The sequence below is a fragment of the Liolophura sinensis genome, chromosome 6 (genome assembly GCF_032854445.1).
Source record: "Liolophura sinensis isolate JHLJ2023 chromosome 6, CUHK_Ljap_v2, whole genome shotgun sequence".
NCBI lineage: Eukaryota > Metazoa > Mollusca > Polyplacophora > Chitonida > Chitonidae > Liolophura > Liolophura sinensis.
In genome coordinates, this window is record NC_088300.1 from 27,661,135 (window position 1) to 27,680,989 (window position 19,855).

The 19,855-nt window shown below is 38.7% G+C and overlaps 2 protein-coding genes across 2 annotated transcripts in view; both read right to left on the reverse strand.

The window, feature by feature from the left end:
- LOC135467066 (clumping factor A-like) overlaps nucleotides 1–3,292 on the reverse strand; it is a 74,099-nt gene extending 70,807 nt beyond the window's left edge. Inside the window, exons 1-5 of the mRNA XM_064744826.1 lie at nucleotides 3,254–3,292; nucleotides 2,311–2,335; nucleotides 1,928–1,989; nucleotides 1,089–1,167; nucleotides 225–265 (exon numbers count right to left, since the gene is read on the reverse strand). Of these exons, the coding sequence (XP_064600896.1) occupies nucleotides 225–265; nucleotides 1,089–1,167; nucleotides 1,928–1,989; nucleotides 2,311–2,335; nucleotides 3,254–3,292 (246 nt within the window). The remainder of the gene's footprint in view (nucleotides 1–224; nucleotides 266–1,088; nucleotides 1,168–1,927; nucleotides 1,990–2,310; nucleotides 2,336–3,253) is intronic.
- A 4,837-nt stretch (nucleotides 3,293–8,129) lies between these two features.
- The window catches only part of LOC135468107 (protocadherin Fat 4-like), a 39,268-nt gene continuing 27,542 nt past the window's right edge, over nucleotides 8,130–19,855 (reverse strand). Inside the window, exons 16-22 of the mRNA XM_064746174.1 lie at nucleotides 17,140–18,378; nucleotides 16,452–16,574; nucleotides 14,207–16,146; nucleotides 12,417–13,081; nucleotides 9,833–11,377; nucleotides 9,160–9,305; nucleotides 8,130–8,731 (exon numbers count right to left, since the gene is read on the reverse strand). Coding sequence (XP_064602244.1) covers nucleotides 8,544–8,731; nucleotides 9,160–9,305; nucleotides 9,833–11,377; nucleotides 12,417–13,081; nucleotides 14,207–16,146; nucleotides 16,452–16,574; nucleotides 17,140–18,378 — 5,846 coding nt within the window. The 3' untranslated portion in view covers nucleotides 8,130–8,543. The remainder of the gene's footprint in view (nucleotides 8,732–9,159; nucleotides 9,306–9,832; nucleotides 11,378–12,416; nucleotides 13,082–14,206; nucleotides 16,147–16,451; nucleotides 16,575–17,139; nucleotides 18,379–19,855) is intronic.

Consider the following 19,855-nt stretch of genomic DNA (forward strand, 5'->3'; position numbering starts at 1 on the left):
ATTTCAGACATTGATATTATATGACTGCAAAATCATCAGATTTAAGATTACTCTCTAATTCGGTATAAACAGTGTGAACACTCACCGATCACTCATCAATCGATCATTCCTTGAAAAGTTTCATTTGCAAGGAGCTCATTTTTCAGCATTCACAATGAATAAATCAAAATCTTCAATGGATAATTGATGAAGAGCTGACAAGAAAATATTTCACTTATCATTACCTTTTGGTCAGGTGATGAGCCGTTCATTCCAGTGTCTGTATCTAAAGAAAAGAACAAGAGGTCAGGTAAAAGTTCAAATGCACCTGAACAAAATAAACATGTACTCCTTTGAAATACTTAAAACAATATCATCAGCTTTTTCACGAGTAATCTTGAAGGAATATGCTTTTAAAAAATGTATGGCTGCATTCATGTATAAAACATAAATATTAAAACTATTAACAAAACAACGCTGCCTGTATCCAACAAAAATGAAAACTGCACATGCAAAACAGTTATAGTTGTAGTCCTAGAGGCTTTTGTGTCTATTTATACAGTGGGTATAGTGAAATTCTCAATCTGGTTTCTATAAAAAAACACTAAAATTAACAACTTAGAGGCTTGGCATGCAGTCATCCATGTATCTTATTTCACATCTAACAAAAGCTGTAGCCTGACCATGAAATTCACATCATTCCTCAATTTTTTCATCAAATAACAACCTTCCTGCAGAAATTGTAGGTGAAAAATCATGCAGGTGAACACAGCTGTGTATGCATGTATCCACCAAAAATTAAAACTGTACATATGTAAAAAGTTATAGCCTATAGGCAGGGGTATGTAAAAATTTCCCAAAATTATCCACAAATACAGAGTGAATAAAAAAAATGAAGGTCTGGTTGCCATGGCAATTATTAGCAACTGAGGGTAACAGTTCAAGGTGGCACACTGTCTTCTCAAATTACCATCAAATTCCATGTGTGCTAAAAGAAAATTACATCATTGTGATGTCACCTTGATATTGCTGTAATTCTGCAGATGAGTCAAAAGCGATAATTAGTCATTCAATATTCTAAAAATGCAAAAAGGTCACACAATTCTCACCTTTCTTCTTTATGGCATCTAACGGAGTATGTTTAGGAGATGGTCCAGCCACATCGCCATCATGACTCACCAGGCGTTTCTGTACATATACAAGATTTTACAGGACATTTTACACTGTCATCACTTGCTAGCAGCATGGATGGATAAAAACAATCTTATCTTAATACCTAACTTAAAATGGAGACACATACAATGTAATTAAATTTACTATTTGAGCCCAGCATATAACGAAGGCAAATAGACAGCGTTTGACAAATCATTGCACATATCTAGCTGTTGGAAGTCCTGTACAAAAATCCCAGGTCCTTCAAGAGCTCAATGTGACACAAATGAAGTTAGAGTGAAGTTTAGCACAAATCTGTTAGCTTTGTCTTCAACAAACAATTACTATAGTAATAATCTATTTCTTAACTGTTGTGGGAGTCAATATATCTGAACATCTCCAAATCAGGGTTCGAAATTAACAATCATCTAAACAGTAAAACAGTTTGATCATCTTTAACGTTATTTAAGATATTGTCATACTCGCCAGTGACATTTCTGACAAAATGAATCAGAGGGAAACAGAATAAATCTCACAAAAGAAATCAGTACATAGATTAACTGCCAAGGGTTGTCTTCCATCTTGTAGTTCAGGTTATTCCATCTGAGTGACATGGCTTGTATTTTTAAAATAAATCACCATTGCAGAGAAGACCAACTTGACTATGAATGTTCTCTATTCACTGGATTCCTCTTGTGTTTGACTCAACCTGTCATGGGCAGATGTTAATCTATTTGAATGGTGTTCAAACTTCAACCAATATTGAGTAGGCTTACCCAAGCAATAATTAACAAACCTTTGGTTTATGAAGTAATGGTGATTTTGGTCTGTCATTAAAATGGACTTTTCCCGTCTCACCTGAGCAAACAATCAGAAAAACATAAAAAGAATGATTTTGTTTTCAACCATGGTATTTCACATTAAAACTGTCTGATTCTTGAGGAAGTTACCCTGGAAACATGCAGCAGTCTCTTGACTTCTTCAATATAATTACAAGCAGTAAATTTTACCTAAGTAAATTCCTTTTGAACATTTTATGAAATTAAAAACACAAAAGCTACTTAATTTTATAAATTTTAAAATTATAATATCCTCTAATTTCTCAGAATAATCCTTATATGCTAGACCAGTGTTGTACAATGTCGAACGGCAGAGCAGTTCCTAGATTAGCACACTTACCATCTCCAGAATATTCGTTTTCTTTCTGGAAAACAAAGAAGTAAAGTCACTTTTGCCTTATAAACCAGGAACTATTATGATCTTCAAACTTAGGAATGACAAATTTAATAGATAGCTCTAATATTCTAACTAAATCCTATCAGGAAAAAAATCATTTCACACAATCACTTTATCAAACTACCTATAAAAGCTTCCCTTGAAATGATCACACAATTTTATTGTATTGGAAGTAGTTTTACTTTATTCTGCCTTGATACTGCTATAATACAGCACTTACTTCTTGCTGTTTCTTCTGTTATGGTTACCAGATTTTAGTCAAATTTTCAGATTAAAAAATGAACAAAAACAGCATTTACTATAAACCAAAGGTGGCTGCTACAGCATGTATGTATGTGAAATAGAAGTAGAAGAATAGAAGTTTTTTCTGTGAAAACACAAATGGATATGGTTATCGTATGCATATCCATAGGTATGTATGTGGCCTTGCGAAGCCTCTACATGACAAAATATGTATGTCTATGCCCATACGCTGTCAGAGTTAGAGCCTATTTATCATGAGGACAGTTCTTCACAGCAGCAAGTCAATCACCTGGTCTAAAGTTGTGCATCTCATAGATGATAGTGAAGGTATAAGTCTTCAAAGCTCGGTCTGACTTTATAATTGACAGAATTGAGGCAAACTATTTGATCCGCTTGTATATATGTTATATGGTTTAGCTGACTGTCACCGAGTGTGACCAGTTGGAATACCCCAGAAGATCACAAACTGCATGGGATTATAACTAAGGGGTGAGTGGGATTCACTTGGGACCAAGTTTCCCATGTATATTCTTAGAGGGAGAGGTTAGTGTCAGTTCTATGAAGATCTATTAACTACAAATGAATACACTTCTGCATCGGCATTTCCAGGTTTGGAACACTGGACCTCTGTAGGGACTCTCACTGTACTTCCCACTGGGTGAATGTTGATGCTAATTTCCATAATCTATACCTTAAGGTCAAACAGCCAAAGTAGTAAACATTAGAATCATTGAGGGGTCCCTGTTGCCAAGATGGTTAGCGTGCCAACACGGCGCCATAATCCAGGAGCCTATCACTGCTGTGAGTTCAAGTCCAGCTTAAGAGGGCTTCCTCTCCCACCGCAATTGGGAAGGTCTGTGAGCAAGTTGAGGATGGTTGTGGGTTTCCCCTGGGCTTTGCCCAGTTTCCTCCCGCCATCAAGCTGGCCACCGTCACATACGTGAAATATTCTTAAGTACGGCACAGAACACCAATCAAACAAAAAAAATAAATTAAAATCATTGAAACATTCTGTTTTATCTTGTCCAATACAAAGTATACAGCTTTCAACAACTTGCAGTAATAAATAAACTTTAAAGGTTGGTCAAAGACAAAACCAAAGGCCCAGCCACCACAACTGTACAAACATTTTCTACCTGGAATGTGCAGATAAACACAAATAACTTCCTACTGCATTTGTCTTCAAACTATCCCATACCCTCAAAAAGACAAGATCATGTATTCCTAATACCTGTTCATGTCTTTCCAATGGGTAACCTTGACTGGTATTCTGTGAATCTGGAGAAAATAAAGAAAACGATACTAAAACTGTCAGCATGTAAACATTTTTTAGATGACTAAACATTACTAGAAAGTAATAATTACTTTGAAATTATAAATTATAGTTTATGGACAATTTTATGAGAGTAAACCAGTATTAAATGGCCCATACCATAATGTCTTCGCTCCATGAGTTTCTTCCACAGGTTTCTGGCATAACGACTGAAATTCAAGCAAGGCTTTAGTTTAGTGATTATACCAAAATGACGCATCAGTAGGCCTCCTCTGAATTACCTCCCTAGTCACACGACAGTAACTATGATATAACCGGTGATTAGTTTCTCACATGTCAAACAATGAAAAGCAGGACGTCACCTAGTGAATCAAGTATCAGAGGTAACAAATGTTGCCACAGTATAAACAGTACCAGGATGTAAAAAAACATGACATTAGCCATTGAGAATTGTGAAAATGCTAAGAAATCTTAGATGAAGTCCATTGTTTTTAGCTCATGTAGAATTCCTAAAAACATGCTATTTGTATGGGTGACTCAAGGGAGGCAACTAGCTCTGTGGAGCCAGATTCATGACATCAATAGTGTATATATTCTTACTGCCCTGTCATACTGACTTGAAGAAGTCAATATAATTGAAACCTGCACTGTAATTTGATTTTAGTTGAACTTTAATTGAACATAAAAATCACATAAAAAAGGATATATAAAACACATTTGGTAAATTGGGATTGATATCAGGGCTTTATTGTAAACACATGACTGATAATGCTATACAAAGAATGTGCACATGGAACACTATAGGGATAGCTAGTGGTCCCCATTCATAAGTATAATATGCAGTGGGCTGTGGCCCAAGGTCCCCTGAGGACAGTACAGTAAACATTAAGGTTCACGTTCATAATGACGTATACTGTTACTGTGGACAGTCAGTTAGTTAGACATGAAATACCTTACTGGGAAAATGAAACTTCACAACTGAACGCAGCAGGCATAAAATGACACCCAACAATAAGAGTAACGAAATTTCCCAATACAGTATTAAAATAAAATAGAAAACGAATATCATACCAACACAGACATTGGTATACAGATGTTATACAGGATATACCACTCCACTTGACGTACTTCAGACGTAAGACTAAATAGTGAAGACCACACACAGCTTAAACTGTCGTAGTTTGTCTGAACATTGAATGTATCTGGTATAACATGCTGATTTCCAGCAGCCCATCGCTTCAATAATGTAATCTGCCACACTTGCCCGATGGCTGTAAATTGCAAGTCCTGTTTCATAGACTTGATGGGTGTTATTACTCAAGGCCCCCAATTGTTGTTCTGCTGTGTCCAGATCAAAACCAAATCAGTGTGATGTCGGCATTGGATTGTTTGTGCTGCAGACTTCAGGGCCAAATTCTGCCAAGTTATGGACAGTCCAAGCACTAATAATGGTGTGGGAAGTTGGCCCAGAAATACTCCCTTTCCATTCCATCTCTGCAAGAAACTTGAACACGCTTTTAAATCTCTACGTGCATCTGCACTAAGCCAGACCTTAAGATGTAACTCTTTTAGACTGGCAGCGACCTCTTAAGAGATATGATACATTGCCACTTTCTGGTATAATAACGTTGCTAGAAAAATTCAGATGACCTAATAAATTGAGCAACTCTATGTTAGTGATTTTCTCCTTGTGAAAAACATTTTTGATGAAATCTATAATCCATGTATCCACGAGCAACAATGATTCCATCTTTACTGTGTCCTGAACAATGCCCAAATGCTTTAACTGATGTGTGGGCACTACCATCTTGTGAGAAGAAATAAAGATATTTAGCCTGTTACAACTCTTGTACAGAGCCTTGAATATTGCGCCATCGATCGCGAGAGTCTCAATTGGTGGATAAAGGTTGGAAAATGCTTTGGATGTTGTATTTTTGTTCAGCTATCCACATGATAGCCCGAGATAAAGTGTCAAAGACTATTGGACTTAATCCAAATGTGAATCATGCATAGAATTAGTACTGTTTTGAACCCATAAAGATGCTACAAACTATGATTAAACATCCAAGTTAGAATGCATCAGTGATGTCTGCCTAACACAGCCATGACCCTGAAGCTGATTTACTCATTTTACATGTGGGTTGATTGAATAGTATATACTTTAGTGAAAATAGCTCTTTTTCAATGTATGAGGCTGTTGATACTAGCATGCATGTTGCAGTTCGTACAGGGATGACAGGTCTAAGATAACCTTTTTCTTACCTGAATATTTATCTGTAGCAACACCTTGGATTAGCCCTGTATGTGGTGAATGGTGGTGTACTGAATGATCCTATAACCTATAACATAGCCCATAGCCACTTCCTCCTCAACTAATTTTGTTTTAATTTAAATATTTTTCGCACCTGTATGCAAACTATGTCTCAATCCAGAAATTAATTTTTGCATCAAATTACTACCCAGGTGATGCTGTAGATCCTGCTTTAAGTTACCTAGTAGGTTAATGGCTGTCGATACATTTTGAGCGATGCCTGAAACTCTTCTTGCGAGCACATCTTTATAGAGCACATCTTTATAAATCTCATCTTTATTATAAGGCGAGGAGAATGTGAGCTGGTATGTTTCAACCCCGGGACTTCCACTGGCTGAGCCTGCTTATACTGGATTTCAGCTCATTATTAAAAGCTGATCCTGCACTTGATCTGGAGAGCTATCATTACATATACTATCACAGCCCTGTCTAGGTCTATAAGCTTAGCTTGAACATATCTGCACTTTCAATAATGTGTTCAATATACTAATAATGTTTTCCTCCAAATAATGTGTTTGTCCGTGTTCATATCGTCAGCTATTAATTCAAGATAGTTGTCTTAATATCATTACTAGTAAATCCACACAAACATGAAACTGGTGGACATTGGACAAATTCCATCTCCAACTGCCATGTATAAATGCATACTTCTCACTGCGTATACAAAGGAGATAAGGGCAAGTTTCTGATCTAGTTTTACACGACTGACACTACTAGTGCTAAGCATATTTTGTTTTTTCAATGATCACTTTTCATGCTGGTGTGGATTTAACTAGTGATGACACATGGGGCATCCTAAACGGAATTGATAGTTGAGATGAATATGAGTATGAACAGACACATTATTTGGCAGACAGCATCAGTATATTGAGGAACAAGACAGGGCTGCAAAGCTAATCCAGCACCAGATTCATAACACTCCCATTTGCACTCCTGCGAATTTTCTTCTAGATCACTGACACTTGTCGCACACCCCTGTGACAGTGCGTGTACCCTTGCTGTACATCCCCCATATATGTGTTAGTGGTCCCAGTGGTAAATGCTCCTACATTCTGGTCCATCTTGCTTGTGTGCTGGGTGAAAATATCCCATGAACTGTCCATGTCATGAAGTTGGCTGTAATCATCTTTAAACTGCTGATCAAACTGCCTTGCTCTGTGCTTAACTTGTATAGGGAAACCTGCTGCTACAGCCAGAGGAAGGTATTGTGGCAGCAATGTCAGATAGCTTTGCTTTAATCTCAGACGTAGTCCATTTTTCTGTCAAGGTACCATGTTCATGAAGTCCCACTAGTATCCTGGCATGTTTGGCTAGCCCCTTGGCTGAATTGGTCCTGGCTCTTGTCACTCACCTAGGCTTGGAAAAATAAGGAGCAATCCTCCTGACGGGAATGCTAGGAGATTGAATTTAGCTATTTCCTTCAAAGTTTTTTTAGCATTCAAATTAGGAGCAATACTAACTTCTAGGCCTTGTCTGCACTGATAAGCTTCACTATGTTGACAGGGCCATGTGCTTCATGTGTCTGACCTATATGTTACCAACCCTCATCTGAATAGGTAACGTGGTGAACTGGTTTCTGATTAGCCAGTGAAGAGACAGCCTCTTCTCCAATTGGCTAGGCGACCTTCCATGTGATTGGTTGTTGTAGACCTTAAAATTAGCCTGTTGACTTCCACGCAAGACAGCCTTTTCACTATCTACTGGCAGCAGAGCTTCACAAGTAGTTGAACAATCTACATAGGACAGTATACAGAGCCTAAAGAAAAAAAGGAGATACTAAATTTTTTACCTGGCTCGTCACTGAGCCACTATTTCGGCACAAGTTTTTACTGCACTCCACAAGAATGGGTACGTGAACAGGACTGACTCACATGGCTTTGCTTCCTGCTCATATTTTAATTTAGAAAGTCCAAAAAGAACAAGGCATTAGTAAGCAATACAAAACCCCTTAACGTTTATCACTAAATGTCCTGGTAGTGTATATCTGATGTAAAAATTATATTATGGCACATCTTAATATTTGAGGGACGTGATCAATCAAATTCACGAAATTAGCCTTAAATATTGTGAACATTATGTGTAGTACTATTGAGCCAAAAACAAGTCAGTCCAAGATGTGTACTCTTTTATTATTTCTACAATATGCCACTCTTTATGTACAGTTTTGCATGTAAAGCAAGAGGTAGTAACATAAAATAATGTGTTTTACACAGCTTGGAACCGCCTTGTATAAGTTGGAAATGTTGAGTGATCATGTCCAATAGACATTAATTTGCAGTCCTACACAGTCAGGAACCGGCTTGTGTATGAAGGAAAATGTTAAGCGATCACACCCATTTATCTAGCCATTTAACTGGGTCCATACCGATTTGGCAGTGGTACCATGGAGCAGTAGAAGATGGTAGCAGTGACGACAAGGAAGAGGAGGCCACCAACAATAGAGCAGCCTATAGTGAGGACATCAAAAGTTAATTTTGATGAGGGCAGTAGTTTGTAGGGAACCACCTGGAATATCCCAAAATTATCCCAGTCACCACCTACAACAGTGTCAAGGTAAAGTCTGCAGTTTGGTAAAAAGGCAAAATGCAATATACAACTGAATGCAACAATAATTTAGATTTCAAGTCCCGCATTTCTTTAAATTTCACATTACACATATATTTTATGGCATTTGATGATAACACATGATTGTTATCAGATACAACACATATAAAATTAATTTCGGTCGCAATTTAAAAATTCTCACTAAAATAATTAAGAATATTTCACAAATATGATGTCCAGCAATCAAGTTGAAAACAGCCAAAAGTTTCCTGGATTTAACGTACAGCCTTATTGGTGAAGTATTAGCGGTATGAACTGAGACCACCAACCTGACATAACCATTTTTAAATGTTTTTAGGTTTTATAACAATCAGTATGCATCTTATTTTTTTTTTCTTACGATAAATTTGTTCACACCCACCTGACAACTCTGGCAACAGAGAACCATCAAAGTCATTCACCACCAAACTAAGGACCTTTTCACTACTTAGTGTTTTCTTCTTTTCTTCCAAGGAATCTGGGGAACCATCTTCGAGGACATAAACGTGAACCATAATTGGGTTCATTCTGAAACATATTCCAAAGTCAGTTGTAATTACATGCACAAACTTTTTTTAATATGAGTCAAGTCTCTGAAAACTTTCCTCAGGCTCTTTCTACATTTATATTATTTATATATAATCTGACGTGAGGTACTTCTTCAAAATAAACAACCTGCCAAACACACAAAGTGATATACATATAATGACGAAGTCAAACTTAACACTCAAAACAATACAAGTATATGCAAGACTCACAAGACACAAAATTAAATTGCAGAAATCAAATTATGTTGGGGGAGACATAAATCAAGCAAATTAAAAAAATTTCCACTCTTTTTGTTCTGTGCATGATTCAGGCATGGGAAATGATGGTCAGCAAAGTTGTCTGAAGTTTCTCAATAAATTTTGTGTACCCTACCTCCAATTTACACCTGGAATGCCGTTCTAATGAAATTAGTTGCTTTTTGTGTTTCAAATATTTCAAACAAAAAGGTCTGAAATCAGCCTATTGAAGAAAAATTCCCATGCCTGAATATTTAATAGCAGCCTTACCCAGCACTTAACAGTCGCCGCCTCTGAGCAAGGTTAGAGGATGATCCCTCAACTTCCTCAATACACCATCGTTTAACAACAGCATTTTGGTATTTAGACTTGATCACAGCTGTGAGATTGCTCAAAAAGCTGTCCTCATGTGCCAAGTAGTAGTCCCTGCTGATTAACAAGGCAAAAGACACGGCATCAGCGGAGAGGTCAAGGGCATCAATTCTTAACACCGTTGGTGTGAGGGACGCCAGGGCAGGACTACCATTGTCTACACCATAAATTTCCAGTACGTAGGTTGCACCAGCATAGGCCAGACCTATCAGCCGTACATCCCCTGAAATCTCCTCAATGAAGAAGGGGTCGCTGGAGTCATTCGTGTAATAGCTGACAGAAGCTGCCTGGCCCAGGTCTGCATCTGTAGCAGAGACGCTAGTGATCACCTCTGTGCACTTTCCATCAAACGCTACTTCTAGACTGTCAAATTGCTTGTTCATCACAGGATGGTTGTCATTCTCATCCATGACAGAGATGTGAATTTCTGTTGATGAACTCAAAGATGGGGTTCCCTGGTCTCTGGCCACCAGCACAAAGTCCAAGGTTGGATCAGTCTCTCTGTCAATGTCTGACTTGGTTGTGACCAGTAATGTGGAGGCATTCACTGCCACCAGTTGATCTGCCCTCGCGCCTTCACTGGTGCTTGTCATAATGGACAACACCACCTTGCCACCCAGTCCCAAGTCACTGTCAGATACTTGTACCTGTAATAGACTAGTGCCTATGGCACAGTTCTCCATCACAGACCCACTGAGGGCAACAGTTAACATAGGTGAATTGTCATTGATATCAGTTATTGTAATATTCACCTGAACATCACTGTAGAGTTTAGGAACTCCCTTGTCAGAGGCACGGAATACAAGAACATAATTATCCAGTGTTTCCCGGTCTAATGGGTTGACAGACAGCACATCTCCTCTTATGGAATCCACAGTGAAGTCTGATACCCCCGTCAAGATGTCAACCAGAGTATACTCCACTTCAGCATTTATTCCTGCATCCTCATCGGTAGCAGTTATCTGCCATACCGATGAGCCAGGTAAGGTATTCTCACTGATGACAAAACTGTAGTTGCTAGAACTGAACACAGGTGAGAACTCGTTCACATCCTCAATGGTAACTGTCACAGGCAAGAAGGTACTCAATGGCGGATCGCCCTTATCCCTGACACGGACCACAAGGGAGTAGAAGTCGACCGTCTCATAGTCCACCTGTCTTACCAACTTTAACACACCTGAGTCTCTCTCTAGTGCCCAGAAGTTGTCACTGTTACCTGAGGTTATCTCAAAGTTCAAAGCTGCATTTTCCATAATGTCTGCATCACTGACATTGATTTTAGTAACAGCAATACCTGGCGTGGAATCTTCTGGTATGGCAAAGTTATAAATGCCTTTAACAACAGGTCGGTTATCATTGACATCATTTACCACTACCGTGACAGTACAGTTGTCTGATAGAGGAGGTGATCCGTGGTCTTCTGCCATCACCCCAAACACGTAGCTACAAACAGACAAGACACAACCACTTAAATTGTAGTTTCATGGAGGTTTTCACCAACTGGTCCCCCTACAAACTGTAGCCCAACGGTGATTTATTTGTGATTAATTAATTTAATAAGATGCATGTGATTTAATGTTAATCACACGATTCTTCACCAACTTAGTATAGCTATCCCATGAAATTTAAAGAAATGTGTGAAATCATAGGTGATTTAGTGTACATGTATGCTGTGAAACATCATTCATAAGGCAAAATAAAATAAAAGCATGGTTAGATTGTTCAACATTATTTATTTATTTATTTGACTGTTGTTTTACGCCGTACTCATGAATATTTCTCTTATACGACAGCGGCCAACAATATGGTGGAAGGAAACCAGGCAGAGCCCGGGGGAACCCACGACCATCCGCAGGTTGCTGAAGAACTCAACACCAATATCATGTATGTACATAAGTGTACTATAGTTTTGGTGGTGTAGACCAAAGCCACTAGCAGATTCACTACTTTACGACAGAATTCTGAAAAGACACATAAAGATCCAATGGTTTTGAATTCTATCCAGCTTAAGTGAGCTAATTCTAGGGTTAAAATATTAATATAACAACAATGATACACTAAAGTCTACTACTGTCCAATTAATATGTTTGTACAGCATGTTACTCCCTAGGTACATATATATGACGAAGTACACGTAATGGCAGTGGGATAGGGACTGCCATGTTTTATTTTCGAATGAAATGTAAAGTGTGTCAACTGACAGACACGTACCCTCAGACCAAAACCAACTGTTTGATTACACATTGTCAATAATCTATTATAAACCATCTTTCTTATGCATTTCTCACAATTAAGGCATTAATTTACATTGTTCTCTCCACCCTATTCTCAATAACAAAATGGTTCATATTTCATAACAAACAATCTTTCGATACACATTGTGTGAGAGAAAATGATGGTACATATAATTACAAAAACAGTCTTTTAGCACTTCTATGAGGTATATTGCTGTTTTCACAAATTATTACATACATGTACTCACATGTCTTTTGTTTCCCTGTCAAAGCCTGTTACTGTTGTTATCACTCCAGACGAGGAGCCAATGGTAAAAGCTGTAGTATTAAAGAGGCTGTAGGATACCAATCCATTGTCACCGGAATCTGAGTCATCTGCATACAGAACCAATACCTGTGTGCCTATAGCATCAAACTCAGATACAAACGCCCCAACATCACTGAGGGGAAACACAGGGGCTAGATTACTTTCTATTACTGTCAGGAGCACAACAGTGTCAGAAGACAAGGGTGGAGATCCTGCGTCCGTGGCACTGATCATCAGAGAGAAATATTTCTGAAGCCTATAGGCTGCATCTCCAGGCAAAACAGCTTTGATTTCACCATTGGTACCATCTACAGAGAAGAGAGTGGTGTTTCCCACCACTATAGTGTAAGTAATGTTTCCACTTGGACCACTGTCACCATCTGTTGCCACAACTGTCCCTATGGGCATGGACGCATTTATGTTCTCCGCAAACATAAAGGACCACTTATTGGACTGAAAAACAGGGGTGTGGTCATTCACTGGAGTAAGTGTAACACTGAGTGTTGTAGTAGTTGAGAAAGCAGTCCCAGAACCATGATTTTCTTGGGCAAGAATTTCCAGAACATACACTGTTGGTCCTGTGTCAAAGTCAAGAGCGGATGAAACCTGAGACGAAAAACAATAGTAATGAATATAAGAAGAATTAAATGTAATTACACATGGGTTAATTATGTTACTGATTGTATGTTTGTTTGTTGAGGTTTTTATATGTATGTAGCTTTCAGCATACTTTGACAACATCATAATGCTGTCTTCTTGTAGCAGTCTAACAGTCACATTATTTGGCCTATCCCTTAAAGGCAAAGAAAACAATAAAATGAAATACATGTATACACGTCCCATGAAAGACCATTAAACATTAGGAAAATATCTTTTAAACCACAGTAAAATGGTTTTAACCCATCAGATACTATGTCAGTCTGTTGTGATCCAGAGAGTGTTAAAGACAACACATCCATAACTTTTTACTTGAGTTGATTCAAGGTACATTTGGCCAATGCATTCATAGTACTATATGTATGTATTTTTTATGTGTTTATGTATTTTGAATGATGGAATCTAATAGTCAATGTGTGCAACAAATACATTTCGAAAGGTTGAGAAAATTTTTTAAATATCAAACTACTTTTATGGACAGTGTTTAATGGTCTTCCATGTACTTAACGTGTTTTCTTTAAAGTCTGAGGCTGGGCAAGTAGACCACTAAACCAAACGAAAGAACGACTGATTCAAAGTTTAACACCATAAACATGTATTAATTGTATAATTCAAGTGAGCCTTGTGGGAGACATTTCAGCTACACCAACCTATATGTAGAATGCGGATGTGAAATGCTGCCTTAATGTGGAAAGTTGTTGTTGAAGTCCCAGCCAATTTTAAAGAATTAAAGACATGCTTGAATCCAGGCGTTCTACTAGTTGTTCCAGCCTCCAGCAGCCATATAATATGATCTCAAATTTACCATGGATATCTATATATTACCAATAGGTGGCTAATGCACATTTTTAATGGACTGAAGTGCACATGTATATCATTGGTAGCGATACATCATGGGTTATTGTATTACTGATGACGAAGACATTAGTTGGACAAAGCTGTAGGCCTATAAGCCGACACTCATACACAGGTTGGGAGAAACTGCATGCAGCAGTTAATCAAACATGGTACAATAATGAATATAATTGTTAAGTTCAATTAAAAAAATTGACAAAAAAAGCCACGATTGATTACCTGAACATTGCCTGTCAGTGAACTGATGAAGAAAGGTGATGCAGGTGTACTGTCAGTAATGATGGAGTAGACTATGTTATCACTGGTGGCTGTATCATTGTCTGTGGCAGAGGCAGTGAAAATGACAGTCCCAATGGGTGTGTCTTCCGCTATTGTAACGGAGGAGTTTGTCACCATAATTGGGGGAAACTTGTTCACTAAGTTCACAGCAACAGTGACTGTGGCTTGAGCAGATAGAGGAGGCATGCCATTATCCCAGGCTTCCACAACAAGAAAATGAAAAGGTCTGGTTTCATAGCTCAGGCTGCTCCCTAGATTCATTACCAGGTTCCTCCCAGTCATATTGAAGATTGCATCGTCATTACCACTTACTATGGAGAAAGTCAGCCGGCCATTTTCCTCAGGGTCATCGTCAGTTGCAGTGACTGTCAGTAATATACTTCCACCTGGAGCAGTTTCTAAAACATTCACCATGTAGGACTTCGGTGTGAACTTTGGGAAGTTATCATTTTTGTCAGTCACAAAAATTATTACAGGGATAGTTGCGGTAAGGGACTCTGGTATTAATACGCCTTTGCAATCAACAGCACGTGCAATTAGAGTATAATTCTCTGCTTGTTCTCGATCAAGCTTTTTAAAAAGAGTCACTACACCATATACACTGTCTATCATAAATTTCTGCTCTTCGTTTCCACCTACAATAGAATAGCGCTGAGTGCCATGTTCTTCAACATCTTGATCAGTAGCCATGACAAACAGCAGGGGAGTGCCAGGGAGTGTGTCCTCAGCAGTAATATAGCGGTAGGCACTCACAGGAAACACAGGTGGATGCTCATTGATTGGTTCAACAGTTACTCTCACTAAAACCCAAGAGGAAAATTCTCCATCAGTGCTTTCCACAACTATATCATAGGTCGCTGTATCTTCATAATCCAATGTGCCTGCTGTAGACAGTTCACCTGTGTTAGGGTCAATAGAAAAACTGTCGTTTGCTGATAAAATACTATATGTCAGGACAGATGAACTGTCCCCATCAGTACAAGTGATAGTTAGAAGTGTTCCACTGTAGCTCTCTGGAATCTTGGTTGTGAACTCATTAGGGTTACACACTGGTGGATAATTATTCGTGTCCACAATGTTTACAATGACAGTAGTGGAGGCGGAGAACAATTCTGACGAAGAGATGTCCACAACCGTCACCTCCAACTCATACACTGCTTGGCTCTCATAGTCTACAGGTTTCATCGTTTGTATAATCCCCGATAAATTTTTCATTTCAAACACATTGCCAGCATTTCCAGCAGTAATAGAGAAGCTGAGGATGTGGGTCGAAGGCACGGCCATGGCAGTTACCTGGGTTACCATGGTTCCTCGTACTGTCGTCTCAGTGAAGCTAACATTGACAGGCCCTGCAGGTGTGAACACTGGGGGATCCTCAACTTTGATATACGTGAACACCTCAATAATCACTAGGATGTTGCTAAACAGGAGTCCATCAGACGCACTCACATTGACGTAGTAGGTCTCAATGATAGGGGGGTTGCTCAGGTCCTCAGATACAATCAACTCTCCTGTGCTGCTATCTATGGAAAATGGAATGCCTGCTGTCACCAGGGAGTACGTCACAGAGTTGTTCTCATCCATATCTGAGCATGAGATTGTCAATATAGAGTGGGGCAAAGATACATTACGATCTACATATGCATTATAAATAGATGCAGGACAGGAAGGGGCATTGTCATTTACATCATTCACTTCAATAATAACAGTGGCACTTGCACTCCTGCTCGGCACACCAGCATCTTTGGCCAGAATTACCAGAGAATAGGAATCCATAGACTCCCTGTCCAACTGACCACTAGTCACTATCACTCCATCAAAAACGTCTATGGAAAATTTATTGCCTGCATTTCCAGACAGCATACTATACAGCACTTTACCTGTAAACAAATATACCAAAAAGAGGACACTGTAAGTTCTTAGTCCAAAACAAGCTATTCTATTTCTTGTCAAATTACCTAATTCACAAAACAATGATGTTAAATGGTATCTACAGATTGGTAAATTGTAATTTTTCATTTGCAGAACTACCACTAGTATCTACTGGGGCAACTGTACTATTTCATCAATAATTAATGTAACAAAAGAATTTTTCAAAAGCAAGCCTTTATAGTTTCATTTATATCAAGATAATATTCACTGATCATAAGATTCTCTGATTATTAAGCTATGATAACTATGTTACCAGCTGGATAAGAATCCAAATCTGTGGCTTCAACCTGCAAAACTGGTTCATTATTAGGGATATCTTCAGAAACAGCCACAGTGTATGGAGAACAACAAAACTGAGGATCATTGTCATTCACATCTGAAAACAAACAAGTATTGTAAGCTTCTCATATACATGTATTCACAATTGAACCGCATGTTTTGTTTGTTTGTTTACTTGCAGTTTCACATAGCTTGCAACAATATTTCTATCATGTCGCAATGGTGTCCTTGTTGCAGATAAGCACCAATGTATGCTAAAAACACAGCAACACAGGACAGCCCACCCAGTCACACCAACTATAGTACTTGACCTGTTCATTTTATGCCAATCAAGTGGCAACCTTGGCAGTATCTACATGTAAATCACAGTTTTTTAGGTATGACTTGAGAATTGCATGCTACCTTCATGCATTATATAATACACTCCAAATTAGACTGGTTTTGCCTTGGCAGTCGTGGCTTTGTGAATACCCTCCATATTGTTATTTTTAACAGTACTGCTCAAACTAGTATATACATGTAATGATACAGTATCTTTGACTCTGTTAAAGAATTCCTCTTGACAGTCAGCTTGACAAATATTCCAAAAGACTAGATTTATAATTGCTCTGTTAAGAGATAACCGATGTTCTCAATTTAACACAATTTCACACTTAAATTACCTGTAATTAGAACTTTCATGTTCAACAAATTATAAAGACTGGGTGTTCCTTGGTCAGACACATTAATTGACAGAAAGTATTGGTTCTCTGATTCATGGTCAAACATAGATGCCGTAGTGATCTGCCCTGTAGTACTGTCCACTGAGAAGTGTCCTTTGCCTGTACCCGCAAATATATCATAGGTTAACTCGCTGTTAGGTCCATCTTCATCCGAATCAGTACAAGACAGCTGGTATATAGAGGTTGACAGAGCTGTGTTTTCTGGTGTGGTCACGATTAAGCTAGGCATCGTACACACTGGTATCATGTCATTAACATCAGTCACATGAACAGTCAAAGACAAGGTGGCCGAAAGTGTAGATGGACTCACACCCCTGTCTGTGGCTAACACCTCCAGCATGTACAACGGCACAGTCTCTCTGTCCAACTCATGAATGACTGACACAACACCAGTGAATCTATCAATAGTAAACCTCCACATATGTCCTGATGTCAGCGAATATGTGATCTCCCCGTCCAGTCCAGCATCAGCATCTGTAGCTTGCAGCTCAACCAAAGTGGTACCACTAAGAGATGACTCTGCCAGAGAAAAGTTTGTACTGGCAGGTGGGATGAAAACAGGAGCAAACTCATTCACATATGTCACTCTTAGCAAAACAGATGCCTCTGCCAGCCCCCCTCCTCCATCACTTGCCTGTACCTTCAGCTCATAGGAGGAGAGGTTGTCATCATCCAGAGTTGTCACGTCATGGATGATAAGATTGCATTCTCCAGATGCACCATCTTTCTCTACCCTGAACACATTTCCAGTGCTACCAGAAAGAAGGCTGTAGGTGATTTCTCCCTCCACACCTGAATCTATGTCAGAGGCTGTCAGGGTCAGTACAGTTGTGCCCACTGTGCTGTCCGCAGACACTGACCCAGCATATATTTTGGGGTTGAAAACAGGAGGTCCCTCATTCTGGTTAACCACAGATACTTCTATGGTGGCGGTAGAAGTTTTGGCAGGGATTCCCATATCAGCTGCAATGATCTCCAATGTGTGAGATGACGTTGTCTCGTAGTCCAGGTAATTCTGCAGAATTATCTTCCCTGTTCCTCCATCTAGCAGGAACATGGAATGTGCAACCATAGAGAAGACTACCATGCCATCTGGTCCATCGTCGGAATCAACTGCTGACACCTGAATTAAGAGTGTTCCGGGAGCCGTGTCTTCTGGTACTGCGACACTGTATATTCCTAAGGCAAAGTTAAGCATGGACTGGATGAGTATAGGCATATAGAGAAGTACACATAGCATCTTGCTTAAAAATATAAAGTCAATATATTTATTTTATTTGAATAAATCCTCTCTTTTTTTTTTAATACACCTGGCCTCAGCAAATAAGTATTGCAGAAAACCTTGTTCCAGTCAACCTTTTGTCTAAATCTACAAAAAATATCAGCAAAATATTTTTGAGGACTACCGGTTTACACCTTTTTTGTGACTGTGATGGAAAATTAGAGAGCAGAGCATTGTCGTTTGTCATGAGGAATTTAAAACCAATTCCATCATTAACCATTACTGCATCTTTCCAGAGTTTACCAATGTGTTGAAGAATAATTTATTTGTGTACTATGTATGGATTCAGCCCATGTGAGTGATATTGGAACTGTTGTTCTGGAAGAAGTCATTTATAATTTAACTCAAAACTAAAAAGATTTATAAACAACGTCCAGGCAGAAATAGATTTTAGTTGAAGTGAACATGAAGTCTGCCACTATATATACATAGAAATTATGATCAGGACACAGTTATCACAGAAAAATATGTAAAAAATTCTATAAAGATAAGAAAGTCATGGAGGTGAAGTTCAGCACTGTGGATCTGGCAATGACAGACATTTCACTCCGAATAGCCATGTTGTAGAAGCCCTTATGAACGTGCCCAATCACTAGCGCTGAAAGCCTCATGTGATAATTGACTGTCACGTCAAAACACCTACTACCTCTCGATGGTCAGTGTGGTTTCTTTTAGTGGATAGACACATATCGGTGCAATGAATTTGATTTTGCGGTTAACCTGAAGCATTTTGAACCACGCATTTATGAGCGGGTAACTGAGAATGGCTGCCTGTGTCACAATGTGTACACATTGGGCAGGATACTGCGGTAACTTGTCTGGGAGAGCTTGCAAGAAAACCGCCTCGGGAGAGTCATTGTTTGAAGAAAAGAATGTGACTTTGCATTATTTTTCCTTAGCAAAGTCAGATTTATTACAAAAATATCTTCCCAACACCTGAATGAAAAGGTCTGTTATCAATCAGAAGGTCCTGCTATGTTCGGTAAATTCCCTGATGTCGGTTCAGCCAGGTAAGCCAAATGCTTACACCCATGCAGGACGAGGACAAACAGGACCATTAAAACACCATGCTTGTGTCCACCAACATCGCCCTAATCGAGCAGCAAACTTATAAAAACATCAACCCTTTGAACTTGGAACACAGCTGATACTCTTTGTACCCACAGCTTTGGATGGGTATCAGGCTTTTTTTTTGTTTGCATTTTCTCATTGTCACACTGTTTATACCGATGATACGAGAGAGCTCCTAGGTTTTGTGATAGCTACAATATGGCGTCACCAAATGAGAGGCTAAGTGGTCACGATTGTTTGCTATTTATTTTGTTAATATTTTAGAACATTTCTGAAATACTACTTTATAAATTAATTCAGTTT